This window comes from Nanorana parkeri, unplaced genomic scaffold (genome assembly GCF_000935625.1).
Source record: "Nanorana parkeri isolate BGI_ZX_2015 unplaced genomic scaffold, ASM93562v1 scaffold844, whole genome shotgun sequence".
Taxonomy (NCBI): Eukaryota; Metazoa; Chordata; class Amphibia; order Anura; family Dicroglossidae; genus Nanorana; species Nanorana parkeri.
In genome coordinates this window covers 187,807-214,662 of record NW_017307112.1, presented here as the reverse complement: position 1 = coordinate 214,662, position 26,856 = coordinate 187,807, and the positions used below count along the sequence as shown (strand labels likewise).

At 40.5% G+C, this 26,856-nt stretch overlaps 1 protein-coding gene across 1 annotated transcript in view; it reads right to left on the bottom strand.

The window, feature by feature from the left end:
* Positions 1-26,856, bottom strand: part of GRID2 (glutamate ionotropic receptor delta type subunit 2) — a 383,270-nt gene that overhangs the window by 207,400 nt on the left and 149,014 nt on the right. The window contains exon 9 of the mRNA XM_018565404.1: positions 13,379-13,480. Within this exon, the coding sequence (XP_018420906.1) occupies positions 13,379-13,480 (102 nt within the window). The remainder of the gene's footprint in view (positions 1-13,378; positions 13,481-26,856) is intronic.

Here is a 26,856-nt window from a genome sequence, read left to right as displayed (position 1 = left end):
ACACATTCCACATTTTCTCCACCGGAAATTCAGTCTGATACTGGGGTTGGATGTTAAAAAAGCCTGTAAAAAGCTGTCTCTTCTCTGTGCTTCTCTGTAAGTCAATTGCTAAACACCAGCTCTGCCTTTGCACACAATACACTGTGCAGGGGGGGGGATGGTTGCCACTATGAATACTAATGAATGGGGGATGGAGAGCTCAGTTGTAATATACACAGGATACACACAGGATATGAAGAGGAAAGCTAACAAAAAATGTAAGTTTCTGAGTTTATATATAGCAACTGCATATGCCTACTTCATGTTAACTTGGCGTGCATTGCAGGTATATGTTTAAAAAAAATACCTCTGCAAAGGTGGAGATTGGCTTTAAAGTCCAACCTGGTAACTAGAGAATGGTCAGTTTTTGAGCTATTGATGTCAAAATTTCTAACCAAACTTTATACTCAGTTATTATAAGTACCTGGATCTGTATACACCACTATATTAGCACTGAAGGGGGTGTGCACAATCAGCACACTGAGACAATAAGGGCTCTAGAGCAAAGTGCTGTCAATCCTAAACGGTGAGTGTGCTTCCAGCAGCAGAGAAGAAAGGTGACCTCCTTAGCATGCTGTTTTTCCTTCATGGGTCGGTCACAGGCTGAGTGGGGCTTAACCAGGATATATAGCTTGGGTACAGAGTAGTCTGCTTCTAGGCTATATTGTTTAGCTGCACTGTAGTCTGTATGTAGGCTTTGTGCATTGGCAGCGGTGTTTGAAATACAAATCCTTTTACAGGTAAAACAGTTTGTATATACACTGAGTGGCCAGATTATTATGACCACCCCATCAGTACTTTGTTGGGCCACCTTTTGCCTTCAATACTGTGGCGATTCTTCCTGGTACAGCAAAGATGTTCGAACAGGCCTTCGGCTTCCATATCCCATACGATGCAGTTTACGGCGAACAGTGCGTTCAGAGATCATTTGAGAGGATCCCTGATTAAGATCTGCAGTAATTTGATGCACTGTTGCCCTTCTGTTGTCTTGTACCAGTCTTGCCACTCTCCGTTCTGCCCTAACATTGACTAGTCGCTGACTGTCACAATTCGCATGTTCAGACCCAGATTTTCAGTTGACAGTCCAGTCTTTAAACACTTTAACAACAGCTGCTCTTGAACATTTAACGAATTCTGCTATTTTGCTGATACTCGCTCCATGGCTCCGAGTGCCAACAATCATCCCACGTTCAAAGGCTGTTAAATCGCATTGTTTACCCATATCTTCAGAAAAAAATCACTTCTACTGTCGTGGTAAACAACCTGCTTCCCTATTTATAATGGTCTGGTCCTCTAGCAACTTCAGCGCAAAATTATAGCTAATTTGCCTACAAACGTCAGGTGGTCATAATAATCTGCCCACTCAGTGTATGTATTTCAGCTAGTGTATTTATCTAGTTGAAGTTTAGCTTTTAGAAATCAGGTTCATCTGTCAGAAACAAAACATGTTTGTAACTCTAAATTGCTTTCAAGATTTTCTGCCCTAGAAAAGAAAGCCAAATTCAGGGCAGGGGTATACATTTTAATCCTGATAGTGACAGGATAATTATTAATAAAATGTCAAAAGACAATTACAGGCTTTATGGTCTACTTTCCCAGTTTTTTCATCAAATACTTGTCAGCAAAGGGCAACTTGTATATCTCTCTGAAAACTTATTCTCTTCTACTGCTATTAGTGAATCTGTAAGTCTGTTTCTGCTGCTCTTCATAACATATCATTAGATTTTTATACAAAATACTTGTGCTACAAAGGTGATTAAACCTTCAGTCATCTTTAACCCTTCATTATGTAACAGAGTCTTTGTAAATTTTAAATACAAAAAATAGTTAATTTTTCAAGAGCATGAAAACAGGAAAACTGTGAGTTCTACAATACGGGTCAGTGTCTAGGATTCATTACCTTGCAATAAAGTAGATGAGCATGTATGTTTGTAGCTTAATGGTATTAGTATTCAAGAAAATTGACTTTATTTAGACTTTATTGACACTAGATTGTATATTGTAATTTGTTGTTATTTCTTCAGTATTTTAGTTAAAGGCCACCTGTACGCTACACTGCCAAGCTGAATTACATAATGAGTTGTTATTTCATGAGTGGCCAAATATTTCCACCACAATTCCTTGTCTACCAATTGCTACGGCTATTACAGTGGCACATTATGGGGATCCACTTTGTGTAGAATAAATTTATAATTGGGAAGTCACTCTTTCTGTGAGAGAGTAACACCTTTGCTATGGCTCTTTTCTTGCCAACACTTGGCAATTTATAAATATATCTCATGCTACAACTACTAAAAACAGCCTTATGTTGTTGGGCTTAGATATTGCTACAGCCTTTAATTCAGTCAGATGGGATGCACTGCACAGAGAAAGTGCTTTTAATCAGTTTTTATAACAAAGTTTGTTTTATGGGCCACACTATGGTTGTACATCTTTCTTTGAGCTACTGCATCATGGAGATATGATGGTTGAAGAAGGAAGCATATCTACGGATGCTGTCAAGAGGTTTTAACCACATCTGGGTTGCAATACGCCCATAGACGGCGGCCGGTTAAAGTGGACAAAACAAGAACGCGGCTGCTGCAGCAGCCACGTTCTTGGTACCGCCTTTAACAGCAGGTGATTGCTGTTAATGTACAAGCGATCCGGTGCCTGTATAGCTGCGGGATCGCTTGTACCGTGCGGTGCCCCTCTTGCCCCCCCACCATGGCCGCCGCCGTTGGCTTCCCTAGGCACCGTTGTCCCCGTGAGGCGCCCGGCAGCGGCTTGGCTGGTCTCCCCACAATGATTGGAGAGAGATTCAGCTGCTGATCTCTCCTCCGATCACTGGACCCGGAAAGTGATGTGTATTACATCACTTCCGGTGTCACTCTTACAGTCTCCGACTCTTAGAGCCAGGAGATGAAGCATAGGAAGCAGATCTCTGCTTCCTCAGCTTCTTTGGGGTCCCTGGGTGACATTAGGGGTCTGAAAGACTCCTGATGTCTCCATAAAGAGGACCTGTCACACCCTATCTCCTATTACATTGGGTGTTTGTTAGCCCCCTATGTAATAACAATAGGGTTAGCATAAAAAAAATTAAATAAAGTGTTTAAAAATGAAAAACAATTAAAGTAACAATGTCGGTGTGCCTACGTTGCGAAAATGACAATTGCGCTACACATGTTACATATCCCAGCGAACGTCACAGTGAGAGCAATAATTCTAAGGCCATCATTCACTGTTAGCACTAAACTGATAAGAGGTAAAAGTATTTAAAATGTTCCCTATAGGGGCTAACAAGCCCCCTATGTAATAGCAAATATAATGTGACATGTCCTTATGGAGACATCAGGGGCCTTTCAGACCCCTAATGTCACCTAGGGACCCCAAAGAAGCTGATAAATCAGAGATCTGCTTCACCAGCTTCTTTTTCTGGCTCTGGGAGCCAGAGAATGTGCCCAGTGACACCGGAAGTGATGTAATGCACATCACTTCCAGGTCCAGTGATCGGAGGAGAGATCAGTGGCTAGAAGCCGCTGATCTCTCCTCCGATTTATCAGGGAAGACCCACCACACCAGTCCCCGGCTCACACTGGGGACACTAGAGCCAGGGAAGCCACCGCCGCCGGTGGAAGGGGGGGAGAGACAACGCTGCATCGTACAAGCGATCCAGCGCCCCTATAGACGCTGGATTGCTTGTATTTAAACTGCAATTGCCAGCAGCAGCCGTGTTCTTGGTATAACCACTTCCAGCGGAGGACGTACATTTATGTGAACCCGCTCGAAGTGGTTAAAGAGATCTGTCAACTTTGGGACATATTTCAGCAGAACCACCCTCCAGAGTAATTTTCCCATCCATATACTAAGGCTTCTCGTACAGGGTGATCGTTGCTAGCAGTCTGGATACCACTTGCGAACAAGGAAATAAAAAAAAATAAAAGAACAACCCAGCACTTTTCTAACTTCCCCGCCCCCCCATACTTACCTGCAGCCGCTCATCTCCTCCGACACAGCTGCTTGTCTCCTCTGGCATGACTGGGAAGGTACACAGGTTTTCCCGAACTTCCTGGATGTGGGGAAGGGTACTGAGGGCAGAGGAGCCATAGGCTCCTTTTGCCATCAGTCAAGCTGTGATTGCAGGGGTGTTGGCAAGGCCGGGCCACATGCTGTGTGTGTCTATGGACACACTCAGCTAGGTGTGAGCATGGCTGTGACCATAGGCGTCTCTACAGGGGGGCAATTGCCCCCCCTAGCTTATTCCTTGCCTTCCTTGCTTATTCCTAGCTTATTCCTTGCCCTCGTGTGCCCCCCCCCACTGATTGCCCTTTAAAAAGGCCGCTGCCATACAGCTTCACTGTACGGCAGCGGTCTCTTGCTAGCTGAAAAGTCGGACACATGGCCCGACTTGCAGGAGCAGCTACACGGTCTGCATGTCCGACGGATGCAGACCGCAGAGCTGCTCCTGTCAGCTTCGGCCGGAGCTCTGTCAGTTCTGAGCTCTGGCCGAATGATGGATCACTAGTAAGGTCTAGTGCAGATCTTACTGATGATCACCACTAGATATTACGGGCTCCTCAGCACTCGGCAACCACTTGTATCTTCCTCAGCCCACCCCAGTTTCTATTGGCTAAGAGGCAGAGTGCAGCACTGCCATTACCTGCTCATGTATTTTATCAGAGTAGGGACAGAGAAGACACATCAAGGCTGCTTGGGGCTACACATGGGAGAAACATCGCTGTCCCCCCAAGGTTGTAGATGTATTGGAACCTGTACTGAACCTCAGATCCAGCCAACATGCCAGCAGGGGTTTGCAACAGTCACTAAGACTAGCCAACATTTTAAAACAGTGCTGGGATGAATATTCACTATGTCAGTGCTGTTTAGGAATGGTGGCTATGATTCATTTGGTGACGAAACCCAGCTCTAATTAGCATAGGTCAATGAGTCACATTCTGATAACATTCTGTTGATATGAGATTGTAGTCTTATCAAAAAAGCTAATAAATATCTATAAAATATCCTGTAAGGTTCTGTTCAAAATTTTGAATATTGAACTACAGTCTGCATTGGGAAATTTATACACTGAACATTCCAGCTATTCTCTTGATGAACTTAATTTGTCTCCTTTAATATATCCTTCTCTGCTGTGTGAATGTCCCTTTAGTGCTAGTGGCAGCTCATTTGCAGAACCTGGTGAACTGCCATTTTGAATTACATCATGCTTACAGCCTAATTAGGAAGTATAAAACAATGGAAGATCAGATAATGTCAGCTTCATAGAATGTAATGATAACTGAAAGAAACCTGGATTTTACTCCATTCTCCAGGGGTCTCTCCCCTTGCTTGAAGCAGCATTTATTATATGATATAATATTTTATATTGGGACCATGGACAAGTAATTCTACTAGTCAACATAATAAACAGATGAAAGACAGATCTATTGTCCTTCTTTCGAATCACAATGTCATAAGAAAAAAAACTTTCAGATACCAAGTACTGTACTCGGTACAAGTACATGTAGAGATACTTTTCCAGCTCCAAGACTAGACCGGAGAAAAATTCAAAAGTTAGGAGACAGCTGTCATTTGTAAGGAGCACACGTAGCTCCTGGGATTTGTGCAACCCTGTTTTAATATGACTTTTTTTTATAAATTTATATAAGGGATGCACCAATACCATTTTTTCAAGTACTGATACTTGTCCTAGCACTCACAGATACAAGTACTGATACAATTTTTGTTTATTGTGATGTGACAGTTTTTATAAAACAATACAGACTAATGATTTCAGGACAGTGGTGGAACACCAGAGCTAGGTTCCAGCTGCAACCCTGGTAGTTCTTGTGAAAATTACAAGTATCGGCACTGGTATCTGAACATCCCTAGTGAACCTGGCTATAATTAAAGACTGTAAACAACCTACATAGTAAATAGCCTCATTGAAATGTACACTATGGGGTCTATTCACGAAGCAGCTGAAGGATCTAGCAGTAGCTTCGGCCGATCCTTCGGCTAGCTTCGGCCCCAGGACCCCTTCGGTTCAGTAGAACCGAAGGGCTGCTGTACGGGCTATTCACTATAGCCCGTACAGCTCCCGAACTTGGCCGAGTGGCTCAGTCGAGCCGAACGCATATGCCAAAATCTATTTATTTTTTCTATTCTGACACGGCTGCTCCGTCACGGCTCCTGAAATCAGCCGTACCAGCTTGAAGTGAATAGCCGAACAGCGTTCGGCTCACTTCGCTTTAGGTCGGTCATTCACTCGGCTGCCTATGGCAGCTTAGTGAATAGACCCCTATGTGTGCACATGCTCAGAAAATTCCATATGCTAGTGTTTGGAATACAGATTAAATTGATAAATATTCACAAATACTTTTACTTTTCATATTACAAAATAGGGTTGGTTAGGTTATTTTAAAAAAATAGCTGGTGTGTGCATTCATCCTAGAGAAAGAAGCATGAAAGCAACTTTATTTGGATGCACATGGCACACTAGGGCTGCATTATAGCACATCCCTCTACAGCAGGGGTGTCAAACTCAACTTAATACCTAGATCTGAAAGTAGAAGTCTAGGAAATGGCCTGGTGGGCCGAATTCAGCCCCTGGGCCTTGAGTTTGACACATGTGCTCTACAGTAAGCCAGATTCTTGGATCATGCACATAAGTAAACATTCATGTACATTCTCACACACATGTGGGTATGCCATTGAATTATATGCTTGAGGTTTATTCCTATACAATATAGGGCCATTTGTGTTTACCAGCTATATAACTATAAAAGTCTTTGTTAAAAGTCTTTCCAAATCAAGCTGAGTAGTGTTTTAAAAGCTCATTGACTGCTGTGTGAAAAATGGCACAATACATGGACCTGCTTGTAATTATATAAAATGTGGTGATCATCGTAAACAAACTCTCATTCACTCAGCAAGATAAGATGTTAATTGCTCTTGAAAAATAATTTATCAATGGTGTTGCCCAGATCTGAGTAATCTGTTTATGTCAGTGCCCATGCTTTCTAAATTCATTATGAAATCTATAAATATTTATTTGCCATTAATGAAATATATTTTATGCAAACCGGTGCACCACTTCAAGTTCATAGTTTGTGAAGTGTTTAATTTCATGTTAGTTAATTGAATGTATTTTTAGAAATTTTGTGGTATTTTACATAATTGATTAGTGTTTCTGCTGGTCAATATTTTGTGTAAATGCTGAATTAACATTATTTTATAAATAACTGATAATTTTTTTTATTTTATTTATTGTAAGTATATTATGATTGGGAAATCACATAAAAGGTATGATAAGATGTGTTTTTTCACTGACGTATTATTTAAATTTTTTGTTATCACTATATGTACTTGAAAGTAATTTGCTACATAATTCTTTACTTTTTGGATGCTTGTACTGCCTTGTACTAGCTGTCTGTATGTCTATGTAGGACTATGACATACATCCTGGCTGAATAACACTAGAGGGGGTTATTCACTATGGAGATAAAGATTCCATCCGTAGTTTTGGCTTATACTTCAGCTCATTTCGGCTGCCTAAGCCCTTTGGTTCAGTCAAATTAAAGGGCTGCTGTACGGGCTATTCACAAGAGCCTGTACAGCAGCCGTAGGCAGCCGAGCTGCTCACCCAAGCCAAAGGCATATGCTTCGGCTCGACTGAGCCGAAGTGACAGCCAAAGCGTGGAGAAAGGTCGGCCGAAGCCGACTGATCTCTATGCAAATGACAGTTGGGTGGTTCTCACGGCTTGCTCTGCCCAGTTGTTATGACAGATCAGCGTCCCCAAATGGCCTGGAGATGCTGATCTGTCATTAAACAACAGAAACTGGGTGGAGCCAGCTGTTACATCATGGCCGGCTTTGCCCAAGTGTTATTCATTGGCAAGGACCTGGCAGGTGCCGGCCAATTGGAAACAGTTGGGCAGAGCTAGCGGTGATGTCACAGCTAGCTCCACCCAATTGTTTTTATTTTCCGGGATCTGTCAGATGCTTCATTATGCATCGGAAGTCCATGAAGTCAATGAAGTCCATGAAGACTAACAGGCTCTCAGAGCAGCATTTAAAAGCCCAGAATTTTTAACTGACAGTAAAATCTGTGTCTTGGAGTTCATTAATGGACACATGATTCAAAGTAGTTCAATAACTAATGGGTTATACTGCTACCCACAGGAGGAATCAGACACTGGCAAGTCAGGTAAGACCCCCCCACTACCATAAAGCTTCAGTTTTGTAGAAATCAACACAGTGGTGACACATGTGTCTCTCAATAAATTCCAACAAAGATATTTTATGGTAGGTACAAAAATATTTTCTTTATTGTTCATTAGGGACACTGATCTAAGTAAGAAGTTATCTAGAGACTGATGAGGAGTCCAAAATGCAGCTTGACTGAGGGGTGGGTAACAGTAACAAAAGATTAACAAGCACTCAAAACAAGTTAAGATGAGTCTAAAGCTGAAAGGACTGCCTGAAGGTCTTTACACCCAAAGCTTGATGGAACATTATCCTTAAGTGTTTTGACTTGAAGCATAATGGGAGTAGTAGGGGTTATATCTGGCTAACGGCTCTTTTGTTTGCCAGTATCCTATTCCTCCTGTAAAGGAAGTAAAATCTATCAGTGTCTCAGATACTTCTGATTCCATGCCCCTAAATGAAAGATAAACAAAAAACATTTTGCAAAGCATGGAACCTAGTGCTATGAAATATAAGTGGCCATGAAATATAGAAGATTACTACATTTTAATAGGTTAAGTAAAATAAACATGTTCATAATGACTCATACAATACCTTCCAGAATTACATTTTGCACATAACTAAACTCATGTATACTAATATGGATTTACACGTGGACACTTTTCACATTCTCTCTACCATTAGATTGTATAACCTCCCTTTGAAATTGGTAAAGCTAACCTGTTTTGATAATAACTAAGTACACAACGACCTTGTTTACTGGTAAATATGGAATTGTAGTATTTGAGCAAGTTATAGAATTAAATATATCTGGTCCTATTTTCAGACATTCTGGTCCTTCTATTTCCTCTAAAGTTAACTTTCATATATATGGTATTCTGCCAGACACTATAGATTTCAGATACCAGGGGCAGTCAAGAAGCAAAATCTGCCCAGTACATCAATAATTGATCTATTTCCTTCTCCCACTAACCCAGTAGTTTCTTTTAATCAACTACCTAAAGCTGCTACATTATTATATTTCTGACTACAATGATTACACCAGCCTACCATAGATGAATCATAAATGGCAAGTAAATTGCCTTCTTGAGCTGAGAGGATTGAGATTAAATGATTGAAACATACACTGACACTGTCATTAGTTCTAAAGGCAGATAAATACAATAACACCCTCTACACTGGGTGTATTAATCTTCACTACAGCCATACAACATTAAAGCTAAAAAACAGTAAAGCTAAAAAGGCACTGGTACCTGTTTAAAATACCAAATAGCACAATGGCCTTTGTTTCACTTCTGCTATAGTTATGTTACCTTGTGCCAATATTTCAGATTTTTGTTTTAATTTTCTGCAAATAAAACTAGGGTTTCCATGTACCATGTCTTCTTTGGATTAACGATGAGATAATCAAAATCAGGTACACTAGGATTTTATATAAAGTTTGTCATCCTACAATCTATTAATTTTTTCAGCTCGGCATAATGTATCCCTTTGTGTGTATGCCTTAAATACTTTGTAACATGTCATTAAATATATTTCCCTTTTGAAGCTCCAAGTTGCATAGGGTTTTCCAACTTTTTTCTCCTGTTTTAAAACGCTCATCCAAAAAAGTCTGGCCCAGCATCAAAGCTAAACTATATCAGGGCGGCATACATAAGTAGTTTTTCTAGCTTATAAAGATAACAGGGGGCACCATGTTCTAGGTACGACTGATATGTGTCCAACGGTCACTGCTTAAACCCTCTGCAAATATTTTAGATGATAAAAGAATATCTCCCAAAATACAGAATTGGTATTTTTCTTTCTTTTGAAAATGTCATTGTAAATGACATTTCTTATGACAATTTACAACTGTAGTTAGCTGTCATCTACATGGAATTTGTGGAAAATAAAACAATGTCAGCGAGTTTTTAATTATGCATTTTATTTCATGGTAACATTAAAATCAAGTATTTGAAGTTCCAAAAGCTGTGATACACATATCAATATGTATAGAACAAACTAATTTGCTTTTTGTCCTCTCTGAAATAGAGCCATATTGATAAAACCTTTATTTTGTGTAAAATGCCACATTGATCTAATATCGGCAAGAGGAGGCTTGATCCCACTGCATTGACTTGGCTCAGCAGTCTTCATTAAGAAGTGACTTTTTAAAATCCTTTTCATCCACACATAGTCAATAACCTATTAATGTGTGTTGGAAGAAATTGAAAGGAGAAGTAATTGTGTAAGGAAATAAGAAAAATATACTAGGAGCTGAACTTAAGGTAGGGGCTGTGATAAACATCTTATGGAATGGTAGGCAATCATTTAATTTTTAAATTTCACTCACAAATAGTTTCTACAGGCTGAGCTTCAAGTGTAAATCATAACATGTTTTCATCTTCTATCTTGGAATCCCTATTGCAAAGTAACTGAATATGAGTTCATATAAACTCTTTTATGAACACTCCATAAAGCCATGTAAATGCTTTAAAATTCATAGCTGAGCAGACCATATCTCTTATCTATGTATCTGAATGATCTATCTTCTTACCTATTTATGAGGTTGTAATGAAACACATTTTGCTTTTTTTCAGTAATCACACCATGCATGGTCAGAAAAATAAATGACTGCTAAAGGGCATAGTACCCATTTAATGACCACATTGTCATGTCACAAGTGTACTCGCTTATGTATTTTTTTTACCTTAACAATCTGTGTAGCTGGGTTATCTGATTACTTTACAGAGCATGGTGGTCATTTAGATTTTGCTTAACAGCCATGTTTGTCTTATATGTCTCTCCCAGTGCTTAAGCTATGCAAATAAATGTACTGTTATATGGATACTAAAAAACCTGTAACAGTTTGTATGTAAGTACTATTAAGGGTGGTTTTCTTATTTCCTACACCTTCCTTTAAAATTACTTGCTCTTGATAAAAATATTTAAAGTATACTTCTACTACAGATGGGTATACACTGGTAGATTTTTGTATGAACAACAGTGCAAAAAATCTCATCAGAACATTTGATAATGCCATCAGAGACTTGACAAAGGTTGTTGACAATGTTATTAGTTGTAACAATCTATTTTGGAATGAATGGAGTTTCCTGAATGAAAGCCACATTCACTGTTAAAATTTTGTTCATTCAAGAAAAAAATTCCATCCTGCTCCTTTGATTTTCTTCACCACTATGAATGAAATGGATCGTTGATTTGGCCACAATAACTATTAGAAAATAAAATGAAAGTCCCCCCCAATTTTTTTTAAACAAAATTTTAACTGAATATACACCAGCTTACCACTATCTGGCTAATTCATGGATGCTGGAGAAGATTAAATGAGAATAATATTGAAACAGTTGCTCACAGCAACTAAACATAATTGTTGTTGCTTTTTACATAAAACAAGATATAAAACCTAATTGGTTGTCCAGTTTTAATAAACCATTTCTCATTTGTCCTAATAGCAGTACATGATTAAAATGATAATACATAAAATTATAATGAAAACTCGTTACAAAGGCTGGACTTCATGCAACCAAGGATGTCCAACTGCCAATACATGACCAGCTCCATTTATATGAATCATTTTGGAATTTGCCATACTTTTTTTCACTTATTCGAGTGTTATGCTATATATTATATTATACTGTATGTGTTGTGGTTTTGTATTCAGTAAGGTTGATTTACCTTAGGGGGAAAGCCTGTTCACTTAACAAAATGAATGTTTGTTTTGCAAAGATAATTCTCATTTAGCTTATTGGGTAAATCATTTACTTTCAATACCCAATTGTGCAAAAGTTGTAAAAGGAACAGGATAATTGCTTGCACATGAAACACATCTCAACCCTATTCACAAAGCTAAATGGACATTCACAGTGCACATTCATTTGAACATTGCATAGTAAGAATTCTCTATTCCTTTAGAAATTTAACCCGACTATATTTTCTTTACTTGATTAGGATTAGTGAGTACATACTGTAGTCTGAAGATAGCAATGCGTTTAAACTGAATGGCCATAATTCTAAAGACAGCCTTAGATACAAAAGTGCCATATAATGATACAGGGTTTTTGCACATCTTTATGTTTATGGTGCCTGATCAAATTTTGGCACATGTCTTCAGGTTGCAAATATTATTTGAGATGTTTATTGCACGTGCTTGAAAATTTTGGATGACCTCTTTTCAAGACCATCTCGAAAAGCTGTCATGCAATGTGTGATAATGAACAGCTTCTGTAATAATACGTCTGGGTAGTTTAAGAGATACAACCTTACAAAGAGTAGCAGCGTTATGGGAAAAAGAAAGAAGCATGAGGTAAATTATTATTTACGTATGATAAACAAATTCCTTCAAAAAGCATTCCACATCCCAAATTTGAAATGTGTTGTTAGTTGTTAGTGCGGTTATTTACTCCTAGACTATATTTCATGTTTTTTTGTTAAGCAATGATGTCTGCATTAACAATATCATGAAGCTGATTTGCTAAAGGAGTTGAGAATGTTTACTCAATACTGTATGTTGTATGAATATACACTGCAATGCAGTTGTATGAAAAGCAAATTACTGTTTATTTATTTCATCTGCACTTGATTGCATTAAAGAAGTGAATATTCTCAATTCTTTTAGTAAATTAGCCCTATTGTCTTGTGAAAGTTTTTTCTTTCTATCAGCATATTTCTTTTAGGTATTTAACCACTTAGCGCCAAACTCCAAGCAAACAGCTAAATATACAGATAGAATACATATATATGGGACCTTTGTTACCTGCCAAAGGAATTGTTTTTCTGTCTATCCATTTCTGAGATTTATGCAACATCCTCAAACAGCACAGCTCTTTGGATAACACCACTTACCGTATAAAGGTATACAGGAAAAGCCTTTTCTTCAACCCCTGCCTTTTGGCTGAAGAGTTGAAAAAGTAGAAACAGACTGAAGAGGTCATCCATCTGCTCACTGTGCTTTCTCCTCCAATCAGAATGTTGTCATGTCATACCATGACTGCATGCAGCATACCTGCTTAGCTCCCAGTCCAGCCCTCCCTTCCAGTCTGGGCTCTGCTGCACAGTAGTATTTTTTTAAATTAATAATGAATATAGAATTGCAATCATTTGTGTCTTTTATATCTGCCTGGAGTACAGCTTTAATGGCTTATAACAAGACACTTACCAGCACTGTGGCCACACGGAGAACTACCCCTCGCATGTTGTTCTCTAGCTTTCTGTCTGTTAGAGATCCATTCAGACCAGTTGCAGGGTTCCACCAGCCAAGCTGAGAGATAATAAAAACAGCTGTCAGGATCAAAGCTAATTGATTTGCTGGTAGAGGAAGATCACATTAATAAAATATTATACGCTGACACACTAAGTGTTTGTGAAAGGAAACATCCATATGACATTGTATCAAATGTAACAATACTTCAGTGAACAACACAACTTTAAATATTAAATAAAAACTAAATAAAATAAATATTCTCTCTAATGTAGAATTCAAACGATTTCCTGCAGCCTCATCACTGCTGTTTGATTCATCTGTATTGTCTGACATCTTTTGTTCTGAACAAGCCTCTTGATCTTGTATATGTAGAGCTATTTGTAGCAGCCATTCTTCCTGCACCAGCCAGTAACACTACCCATCCTTTCACAAACTTTACTTTTCACTGGAAAATAAGGTACTTTTTGTAAATATGTCATTATCCTGTTTCCTTTCAAAGGCATTTTGCTTCATCAGCAGGAGGTAGTGTGCTTTTATTTTTTCAGCAGAGAGTAAACATAGTCAATAAAGTTAGAGAGGGGGACAGTGTATCTTGATTTTCTCCACATTTCCTTTTGAAACACTAAAAATAAAAAGTGTACTTTTGCCACCTATGTACACATGAGTTCTGTATGAAGCATTTATTTTTCTTGGTATTTGTATTAAAATGTATGTACAGTCAAATTATTTTCTTTAGTTTTGGATAAAGTAGTAAAAGGTTCTCTGTCCATACTTTGCTGTCTGTATCCTGCTGAGGAGATTCCCTTTTGGTCGCAGAAACAGGAATTAAGAGAAAATCTATACAAACTGCGAGTAATTTTTCACTTAGATGGCTGTCACTGAAACAGTGATTTCATTGGAACATGTTCCCTCACTTCATGATCTGGTGAAAAAAATTATGGATTTCCTGTTACTTTCTGACTTGGTGTCAATGGTCATCAGGAATAACAGAAGGGCAAATCCACATAAAGGGAAAAAAAAGACAGCAATAAAAACTTAACAAGGGTTCTAATGAGCAGGGGGCCCTACTCTATCCACATTTCATCAAAAAGCATTGGTTATACATACACTTTAATGTCCCAGTCATCATCTAATTCAAAGTCCAACTCCTGACAAATATTTTTTTAAATTCTGCATAGAGTGCAAAATGGTTGGAACTGCTGTCAGATTTGTATTTCTGTCTGTGTCCCCGTTTGGGAAATTTCTCCTCTCTTCCTATCTATTTCACAGTAGAGGAATGTCTACTTCTTGTCTATTTGACATCGGCAGATATAACAGGAAGAAAGGATAAATCCATCCACCCAACAGGGATGTTCAGATACAAGGTATCTGTATCAGTACTGATACTTGGCATTTTCATGAGAACTACCAGGGTCGCAGTGGTTACAGCTGCAACTGGACCCTGGTGCTCCACCACTGTCCTTAAAGCATTATTCTGTAGTGTTTTAGAAAACTGTTACATGACACTAAAAAAGAAGGTATCAGTAATTGGTATCTGTGAGTACTTGGAGAAGTAACGATACTTGTACTTGGTCTGGAAAACCCTTATACATATAATGCAAATAATACATTAAAAAAGGGATGCACAAATCCCAGGAGCCCCGTAGCCAATGAACCTTAAAAATGACCGCTGCCTCCTAACTTTTGAGTTTTTCTCTAGTCTAGTCTTGGAGCTGGAAAAGTATCAGTACTTGTACCAAGTACGGAACTTGGTATCTGTGCATCCCTAGTTTAGAATTCTTGTCAGAATTTTATTGTTGATTGTATTTCCACAAAATGGGAGATTTCTCTTTGTTACCTGTCTAGATCAGGGGTACCCACGATTTTTCGTCTGGAGATCTACTTTTCAAATAACCAGCTCAAAGAGATCTACCAACGAAAAAACACCTGCAGGAGGGGGTGGGGGGGGGGTGTGGCAGTGCCATGAATTCAATGGCCCCTCGCCCACTATTTTTGCAGATCGCACTGCACCGGAATGCAGACGCTAATGTGCCTTTTTTTCCGGGTTTGCGGGCGATCTAACTGTGGGCGGGGGGCATGGATTCGGCGCCATTGACTTCAATACAACCCCACACCCCCTCCCGCCCGGCTTGCATCCCAGTGCATTCTAGAGACCGTGGCGTCCTGTCCTCCTGCTGTGCTTGTGTGGCCGATGCTACACATGGGGAGAGGCATCCCGCCCCTTTTTCCATCTGCGGCGTCTGACACATTCAGCCGGCAGCCGCACGAGCACCGCATGAGCATAGACATAGCCAGCTCCCTTTGTGCCTGAGGCAAAAAAAATCGTGCCCCCCAGAAGGTCTGTGACGTCACCCAGCGCCCTGCCTCCAGGATTTTTTTTATTTTTTACTATTTTTTATTTGATTTTTATTTTTTATTTTTAATCTTGGGGAGGCTTTCTTCATTTTTACTCTTGGGGGCTTCAGGGAAATATTAGGAGTCTTACAGCCCCCTGATATTTCCCTTTTAAAATAGAAAAAGAAATTGAGGACACAAAGTCCTCAATCTCTTTTTCTGCAGCCTCTGTTCTAAATCAATGGAAAGCACAGAGGCTTCCCATTCATTCAGAAAATATTTACTATCATCCAGTTTCTGAATAGGGAGGAGCCTCTCTACAATGCCACTCCCCATTGAGAAACTCATGAATGAACAGGAAGTGATGTCAATCACTTCCTGTTCATTCATAACTGGGGACACATAGTGCCATGTGTCCCCACTTATTTACAAACACTGGAGTGATCAGCTGATCGCTCCAGTGTTTGTCCTGCACAGAGGATCGGTACATATCATTGATATGTACCGATCTTCCACCACTCGGCCACACACACTCAGCTTCTCCTCTGGATCCCCACCGCTCTCCCGGGCAGAGGCAGTGGGGGATCTAAGGAGAAGTGAAAGAAGCACTTCAGCTGCTGGGCAGCAGAGGAGGGAGCCGCTGTCACAGCAGTTAGTCCGAGCGGTGAGGATATAGAGAGAGGCCCGCTGTCAGATCCTGGCCGAGCGTATCCCTCTCTCTCCTCAACGCTCGGCCTTACTTCTGTGACAGCGGCTCCCTCCTCCGCCGGCTGCAGCGGTTCCTTCACTTCTCCTGGGATCTCCGCTGCATACAGATGGATCCAGAGAAGCCCCATGGCGGGAGGACAGGACATCTCGATCTACCAGTGATCGCTATGCGATCAACTGGTAGATCGCAATTGACCTAATGGGCACCCCTGGTCTAGATGATGGTTATCATACAGAACACAGATAGTGTATTTAAAACCTAATAGACATGCTAATCCATTTGCTGGTGGTGCATGCACATCTGGTGAAATAATAAATCACAATACAAAAATTAATGCCACCAGCACAGTGTTGTTGGTTCTTCTCTGGCTTTTGCAGCCAAGTTTAACTGTAGGAAGACATAGAAAAACTGATGTCTCCAATGAGAAACAGAAAAACATTCTAATAATTCAAGTAAGGGTGCAGGGGCTGAAAAATTTTGTTTTTATTTTCAGATTTATTTAATGTAACCTTTGGGGCCTGTTAATTTTCCATGCATACTTACTCACCTATGAAATGTTTGAAACAGTATAATAGACTACATAGCAGTACACAGATGCACACATAGGTGGTTGAGCAGACCATATAAATATACAGTAGAGCCCATAATTCAAAAATATTTTCATAAGATTTTAACGCATATTGAGCAAAGGGAGTTTTAATATATACACTAGTTGATCATGTGGCTTTGTTTTTTTAAACTTAATTTAACAAAATTATGTTCATTGCATATTGTATTAGATTAAAAATGCTGCCAACAGTGTTTTCCATATTAAAAAAACTTCAAGCCGCAGCTTAAGTGAGCTAAAAGGGAATAATTATGCTTTTATGTATACATAACATCTAGTATATTGCAATGAAATAAAATAAGCATGTACATTAGGGATCAAAGCTTTGTTACAAAAAAAAACAAAAAACAAGAACATTGCAGGTAAGAATTAATACTTAGGGTCTCTGTATATATATATTGGCAAACCAGATAAAAAAAAGGCCTCCTAATCAAATAAGTGAAGTGCTTCAAGTTCAAGAACTTTTTTGTAGTTACTACATCCAAGTGAACAAGAAGTAGAAAAAATTACTTAACCACTTCCAGCGGGTTCACGTAAATACACATCATCCGTTGGAAATGGTTATACCAAGAACACAGCTGCTGCTGCAGCCGTGTTCTTGGTACTATTTTAAACAGCAGATGATTGCTGTTTAAATACAAGTGATCTGGCATCTGTACATGTGTCCCCCATCCAACACCGCCGCTGCCAGCTTCCCGGGCTCTGCTGTCCCCTGTGCAAGCCTGTGACCGGCGTGGTGGGTCTCCCCTGATGTATAGGAGGGGATCAGCAGGCTTCCAGCCCTGATCTCTCCTCTGATCACTGGACCTGGAAGTGATGTGCATTACATCACTTCCAGTGTCACTGTGCACATTCTCTGGCTCCTAGAGCCAGAAGAAGAAGCTGGTGAAGCAGGTCTCTGCTTCATCAGCTTCTTTGGGGGTCCCTAGTTGGCATTAGGGGTCTGAAAGAGGACCTGTTACATTACATTTGCTATTACATAGGGGGCTTTTTAGCCCCCTATGTGACAGCAATAAAGTTGAGTGTGAAAAAAAATGTAAAATCAAAGTAACAAATGAAAAAATTCTAATTTTTTTGAATATCCCCCGCCACACATGTGCACACACATATGCCCCATCAATATTTGCATATTTGCATATGAGGACATGGTAGCATATTAGGGACCTTGGACAACTGAGCTAATATATAGGCACCTGTAGCTGCATGGCTATTCGTAAAATTTTTAAATTAGGAGCTTTTAAAAAAATGCATAATAGTTCTAATACTAATGCAGCAAAAGAAGCATTACTACAAAGGAAGACTACAACCAATAAAACAAAAATGCTTTTTTACATATTTGAGGAGTTTATTTTTTTTCAGTATGTTTCATTTGCCTGATTTATTATAATTAGAACAAAAAATGTGCCTTACAGCCTGTAAGCAACCGTTTTTCATATTTTTTAAATTAAAGGTTTGCTATGGTCTTATCCATCTAAATCAAATCCATACAATACGTTTATCACTATACTGCAGCTCTAGTTGTTCTTAATTTGACATCCCAAGTTTGAAAATCTACAGCACTACACAATGTAGTTTTAGCATGGTAGTAAGTTCTACCGGATAGGATTTTCTCTACAGTTATAAGACAATGCCAGGGAGGGTTTAAGAGGTAGTATGTTGCTATATGTTTGCTGACGCTGTCAAATTGCCCAAACAGGGCAAAGGGGTGGGAGAGCATGTGAGCACCTCCATGTGCCAATGCTCAGGCCTGAGCACGCATTCACCGGGCAACAACACTGTCACATGGGCGAGAGATGCAAAGTCATTCTCCCAGGTAAACTCCAATATCATTTGAATGTGTATTGAGCTATGTTGTGCTGTAACTAAATGAGCAGGAGGCAGTCCCTCTTGTCAATTTATCTCGGGCTTGAAAAAGAGGCATAGAGCCTCAAAACGCGTAGCCAAAACTGCTCATCTGACATTTCCATCATTCAGTGAAACAGACCACACTGACGTCCAGCCCTGTGCTCGTCCCAAAACGACCTTTTACAACAACTGCCGACAGTGTATAAACCACTGTAGAGCAACACTCCCGCTCCCATTCAGCCGACGGGTCTCAGCCTGGCCAGCTGAGCTCTCACTGTATCGGACGGCATTACCACTTTCAGGGCATAGCCTGTTCACAAACAAGGCTACAGGACGTTGCATCCAGCCAACAGTAAATTCCTTGCGCTCCAAGCCACAGGAGCCCTCTAGCTGTCACCACCATCCCTTTTCCATCACCAGGGGACCAAACAAGATACTCCAAGCCTATGACAAAATCCATATAGTCCAGCTGCAGGAGCCGTTCATGACCCAAGCTGACAGCACCATCCACCCTTCACCGGCAGGACATCACCACGTCCATCTAACAGTGAGTCCTTAATCGCAGATATCAATTTTAAGTTTTTTTGCTCACTTACGGTCTTGGTAATAGGATGCCATACATAATCAAAATACTTAGTCAATAACTTATAAAAGATGCAAGCTGTTAAAACAAAAATTAGGTGTCTTTATCAGGCTTTATGCCTAAAAAGGCTATAACTTCAACTTCAAACTTTCCACAAAGCTAGGCAAGGGTTTAGGTGCCATTACAATACATAATGGACTTGGCACATTTATGTTTTTACTTTAGATTATGATGTTACTGTTATACAGTATGTTCCATAAGTGGAAGTAATATTTTTTAAAGCACTTCTGTTGCTAGTCTATATAAAAGCAAGCACTTCTCTGTGTGGTGGGCAGTGAGACCTAGCTTTACTTTATTGAAAAGCTATGGTGGCCAAAGATTCTTCCACATCTGACCACACAAGGGAGTGTTAAATTGCTTTTTCTTTTTTAAATCACAGCCACTGTCAAGCAATAGGTAATCCTATATTTACTCTCTAGAAGATCTACTGTGGCTTAAACAAGAACTCAATGATTTTTTTATTAACCCTTGCAGTGGAGCTGCACGCACACATGCAAGGGTTAAGCTCTCATTTGTGTCTAGGTAATATAATAACAAAGATATACTCACCCGAAGCTGGAGGATGTAGTATAGGTGAAAGGAGATAAGTTTTGCTTAAAAAATGTATTATATTAAAGAAAAGCGGGGAAGGCCATCTACATCTAGTTATGAAGCAACCTGCATGCAAGATATTGCAAAGTATAATGAAGAGAATGTTCATTCCATCTTTGCTGCTATAATTCACAGCAAATATTTTTGTGAAATAAAGCTTTTGTAAGTACTTGCACTAGATTCTTAGTTTGGTCGTCTGGATAAATGTTTTTATGTGTAAATTATTACTGTGTATACAAGATTATAGTGCTTTTCAAGGCTCTGAGTTACGTGAGCATGCAATATATATTCCTCAATGAAAAAAAATATAGATAACAAAAAGAAAGCAAATATTACTTGAGTGACGGTACTATGAATATGTTAGATGTATCCTACTTCACCTTACACCTTTATTTTGAGCATTGTAAGAAAATCACATTAGAACTAAGATCTAATTAGCACTAAGACATTTTTTTGAAAATCTAATTACTGTAAAAATATTACATTAGCAATACTATAATATAGTGAAACTATATTAAGTTACAGGAATTCTACTCTAATAGCAGCACAAATCAATGTTTGTCATTATCCATGCTCTCAATAAGCTGCTATCCTTTAATAATGAAGAAAGCCAATATTACTCTTACGGTCAAGCAAAGAACATTGTGAATAACTTGACAACAGTCTGCAACAATAGTATATTCAGTTAGGGGGAAATACAGAGTGTTAATTTGTAAACAACAGCTAGTCTTCAAGTTTTTTTTATCTGAGGGGATTTATTCAGTAATTGGGTATTACTAATTATTTAATACTCACAAATTGTTACCATCGGTCGAGCATCGAGCAAGACCAAGGACGGAGGGCAGAACAAATCGGGGGGATGGACGGAGCCAGCATCAGACGGTTTCCTGACAGTATTAGACAAAGGAAGGACGAATAGACGGAAGGACGGGCTTAAAAATCAAGCAGAAGAATGTGCAGGAGGACCAGAATTTTAAATTTACCCCAGGGACGTGGTATAATTAACCCCAGGAATCATTGGCCTTAAATTAACGAACAAACAAATAAATAAATAGTATCATATACATTTAAAAAATAAAATAAAAAAAGGGGAATAATGTCTTCCATGAGTGGGTATGCAACCAAGTGCATGTCGTGCGCAATCTATGCGTTCCTTGAACATGCGTTCGAGGGGGAATACATCTGCGCAAGATGTGAGCGAGTTGTTTGTTTAGAAGCCCCAGATTCTGGATCTAAGCAACAAACTGGCAACACTGAGGAGCATAACCGTCATGGAAAAGAGCCTGGACATAACGCACCAGGCTGTCGTTGAGGGTGGACTGGATGAGGAGGGGGGGTCGGAGAAGCAGGATCCCGAGGTGGGGAGCTGGGTCACTGTAATAAGGCAGGGGAGAGGGAAGAGTTCGAGAGAGGTCAGCCCTGAACTGATACACCGCAACAAATATTTGAGTTTGAAGCGCGGTGCTATTTTCTTTTTTCTTATTTTGAGTGTACTCACCTATTAAGCACAGCTGCTCTTAGAGTGTTTTTTGATTCCTAGAGCAGTTTTTTTCTATCTAACACCCCAACAAATATGCCAGGGTGCGTGATGTTGGGGATATTAGTACAGGGGGGACACTGCTGGAGCAGGACACCTTCTCCATCCGCAGGGGGAGTGACTGCTCTGGCGAGGACGGGTGCAGGATGGAGGGTCAGGAGAGGCAGATCCTGGTATTGGGAGATTCCATCATCAGGCGGACTGAGAGGGTAATCTGTCATCGGAACCGTGAGCGTCGAACAGTGTGCTGCTTACCCGGGGCGCGTGTTCGACACATTGTGGAACGAATTGATAGATTACTAGATGGGGTTGTGCAGGACCCCATTGTCATGGTGCACATTGGCACCAATGACAAAATAGGAGGAAGCTGGAGTGTCCTAAAAAAGGAGTTCAGAGACCTAGGAGCTAGGATGAAGGAAAGGACCTCCACAGTTGTTATCTCTGAGATACTACCGGTGCCAAGAGCCACTCCGGAGAGACAGCGCGAGTTGAGGGAACTTAACAAGTGGCTCCGGAACTGGTGTTGGAATGAGGGCTTTAGTTTCCTAGAAAGCTGGGCTGACTTCTCTGTCGGCTACCGGCTCTTTAGCTGAGACGGGCTGCATCTTAATGGGGAAGGTGCAGCATTCCTGGGGGGAAAAATGGTAGAACGACTGGAGGAGCTTTTAAACTAGATAATGGGGAGGGCATAAAAATAAAAATATTAAATTTAAGTAGTGAAAACCTTAACATGAATACATATAATAAAGAGGGAAGTAATAAAGTGGCAATTACTGGGCTCACTCCAGTCACCAGTGCCAAAGCAGTCAATATAATAAATCCTATAGCCGAAGATACTATAAGTAGACTGGCATACCAGTATCACTTAAACCTTTGTCCCATAACAAGACACTGGTATGCCAGTCTTACTTATAGTATCTTCGGCTATAGGATTTATTATAGGAATTTATTATAGGAATTAAATGTATGCACACCAACGCTAGAAGTCTGGCAAATACATTTAAAAAAAAACACAAATAGTACGGACAGCGCTCTCGGATTGGACCTGGAGAGGTGGATTTTGTGGCCCTAGATAGCATGCAGCCCTGAGAACCAGGAGGAGTACCTGTAAATGTGAAAAAAACAAGAAACTCCTTTCTTGTACGCTGCTCAAATCCCTCATTGTTGTGTCAGGAAGACGGACCATATGCTCGTTCCGTCACCTGCCTCCTGTCCACCTTCCTCTTCTCCCCTTCTCTCTCCCCCTTCTTGGGACGAGCAACCCCAGGCAACACATCAGACGCCATTCAACATACATTCTGGACATCCTGATCCTCCTCACAGGCCGGTTCACATCTGGTTCCCCGACCCACATAAGTAAGTACATTATACATATATATTGATTGTTCCTGTCACCTTCCCTGATATGTTCGGTCCAGGTAGTTAGCTGACCTAGTTTTGCGCCCTTTTGTTTCTCTCTTTTGTTTTTGGCAAATAAATTAGAAGAGCTTGAACTTATGATATTCGAGGAGGACTTCGATATAGTGGGAATAGCGGAAACCTGGCTAGACAGCGCACATGATTGGGCCACCAATATAGAGGGGTACAACCTGTTCAGGAGGGACAGAGGTGGGAGAAGGGGGGGTATGCATTTATGTTATAAATAATCTAAATATGCATATAAGGGACACTATCACGTCAAATAGTGGGGAGTATGTGGAATCCTTATGGCTGGAACTGGATATGACGGACGATTGTCGTAAACTAATTGTGGGTATCATGGCACACTCACAAACCAGCATGTAAAACAACTTGTCTCACCACTAAGGTTAATAACAGAGGTTTGGATACATGTCTTCTGCAGAAAATGTGAAACCCGCACAGCTGTGCCAATGCAGTGGTGAGACAAGTTGTTTTACATGCTGGTTTGTGAGTGTGCCATGATACCTTTCTACTGTTTTACTGTTCAAAGCCCATTTCGTGTGCACCTTACTGTATAGCTGGTGACAAAGTTTTGAGTGCGTTTGTCATTTGTTTTGCTTGACACCCATAATAAAACACAGAGTTCATCACAAAATATAGCCAAGTGGTTGACGGAACCCGTAATACAACAAACACTTAGTCTACTAAATGCAAACAAAGTGTTGGGACCGAATAATCTGCACCCCAAGATACTTAAGGAACTAAGCGAGGTTATAACTAGACCATTATTCCTCATTTTTAAGGACTCTCTAATGACTGGTAGAGTTCCGAGTGACTGGCGGAGGACTACGGTAGTTCCAATATTTAAAAAGGGGGCAAGATGCCAACCTGGGAATTACAGACCAGTCAGTCTTACATCGGTAGTTTGTAAACTGTTAGAGGGAATGATTAAGGACCACTTAGTAGAATTTGTTCAGGATAATGACAAAGTAAATGACAACCAGCATGGGTTTAGGAAAGACCGTTCCTGTCAGACTAACCTACTGACTTTTTACGAGGGGGTAAGTAGAGATCTGGATGGAGAGAGGTCTGTGGATGTGGTATATCTGGATTTCTCAAAGGCTTTTGATATGGTACCACACAAACGCTTACTATACAAGCTGAGAGCTATGGGCATAGATGGAAGGGTGTATATATGGCTAGAGAACTGGCTAAAGGAACGGGTACAGAAAGTATCAATAAATGGTGCCCTTTCAGACTGGGCTAGTGTCATTAGCGGTGTGCCTCAGGGTTCTGTGCTGGGACCCATACTTTTCAACCTGTTTATTAACGACATCGGGGACGGAGTAAACTGCGATATCTCAGTGTTTGCTGACGATACCAAAATTGGGAGGATAATAGAAACAGACCAAGATAGTGTAACATTGTAGGAGGACCTGGATAAAATAGGGGAGTGGGCAACTATGTGGCAGATGAGGTTTAATGTCGATAAATGCAAAGTTATGCACTTTGGGATTAAAAATAGGCAAATGGGTTATACAATTATGGGTATGCCACTAGGGAAGTCGGAAATGGAGAAAGATTTGGGGGTCATTGTAGACCATGAACTGAATAATAGATTACAGTGCCAGGTTGCTGTAAGCAAAGCTAGTAGAATCCTGTCCTGCATCAAGAAGGGAATGTTATGCAGGGACAGGTCTATAATTTTGCCACTTTACACATCAATGGTTCGGCCTCACCTGGGGTATGCGGTGCAGTTTTGGGCACCAGTACACAGAAAGGTTGTCCTTGAGCTGGAGAAAGTCCAGCGGAGGGTGGCCAAACTCATCAAGGGTATGGAGGACCAGAACTATGAGACAAGGCTACTAAATTTAAACATGTTGGAAGTAAGGAGATTAAGGGGGGACATGATTTTCATGTACAAAATGTTCAATAGTCATAGCAACATTAGCAACAAACTCTTTAAGATTAATTCCGTAACAAAGACTAGAGGCCACCACCTAAAACTGGTAGAAAAAAATTCAAACACAAGGGGCGAAGGGGGGTTCTTCTCAGTTCGCGCGGTTAGGCACGAACTGAGAGCAGTGATTTCCGCAAATAGTCTGGAATCATTCAAGAAGCTTTTGGACGATTTCCTGAGAGACCATAATGTACAAGGGTACGGGTATTCTTAAGAATGAGAACACGCAGGGACCTATACACACACACACACACACAATAGGTTGGACTTGATGGACTTATGTCTTTATGCAACCTCAAATACTATGTACCTATGTAAGAGTGTGCGAATAAATACACAGTGTTAAATGAATTAGATCTCTGTACAAAAAATAAAAAAGTAACAATCCATGTGGTTAAAAATAATAAATCGTTTCAGTGTCAAGTGCAATAAGAATCGATAATAAGTATCTTAGTCCCGGTAAATGTGCAACATATTCCTGTGAGGAAAAAAGTAATGAACACTCTAAATAGTAAGAACAGGGTTTTTTTTTCTTGATCCCAATCTTGTGGACCGCAACCCCCCAAAAAACCCTGTTCTCACTATTTAGAGTGTTCATTAGTTTTTTCTCACTGGAATTTGTTACACATTTACCAGGACTACCTACGATAATTATTATCGATTCATTCTTATTGCACTTGACACTGTGATGTAAAGTAGCCACCACTCCAAGCTCATGCCCGTGATGGACTACAATCTCAGTACAAATGAGTAAATATTAATTCAGAGATGATTTCATGATCTAAAGCCTGATACACAAATAAGGTACATTTTTGTTAATAGTTAAGGTACTTGAATGTATTTTTAAGGTTTAACTTCTCAGCTTAGTGTCACTTTAATTTTATAACCCCTGACCTTTAACCCTTACTCAGTTAACAGTTAGTTGACCACAAAAACTTAAGTATAGCGTTTATACTTACCATTAGGGAATTGTTTCAGTGCCCAAATTGTGAATCCTTAAACCCAGGTCTTATGAGACTGGCATTAAATTGTGAGCTCCTCTGGGATATGGATTAACCCTTTCGCTGCCAAGGACGTATGGCATACGGACCTACAAAAGTGCTTCCAGCTGGCCAGGTCAGTATGCCATACGGACCTGGCATTTACAGTTCTACTATAAGCTGATGGTCGCTTTAGCGACCATCAGCTTATAGTATAACTGTTCAGCAGACTGTCCCCTTTAACCTCTTGCCGTCCGCCCGTAGTAAAAAAACGGACGGACGGCACTGCAGCATCTGCGGGTTGCCGTCTCCAGACGGCAATTTTTTTCTGCTCGCGTGCGCCCCCTAGCGGGCACGCACGGGCAGAAAAGACCCGATCAATGCACACACCCGTTACCGGGTGTTTCACATATAGGCGATCAGCGGGTCCATAGCCCGCCGATCGCCTATATGTGCTCGTTCGCGGCAAAGCGCGCCCGGTCGGCGCTTCCGGTTTTTTTTCTTTCCCCCCCTGACCCCTCACCTTGATTCCCGGGATCCGCTGCCCCATCTTGGATCCCGGGACCGGCTCCGAGGGCGTCAGGAGGAGGAGGACGGGAGATCAGCTCCTTGCTGATCCCCGTCCGGGCTGTGAATGCAGAAGTGATGTGTATTACATCACTTCCGCATGCACCTGTCAGTCATCTGGCTGCTATAGCCAGAGAGAAGAAGCTGATAAAGCAGATCTCTGCTTCATCAGCTTCTTTTGGGGTCCACAGGTGATATTAGGGGTCCTAGAGACCCCTAATATCTCCATAAAGAGGACCTGTCAGTGTGCCTTTGCTAT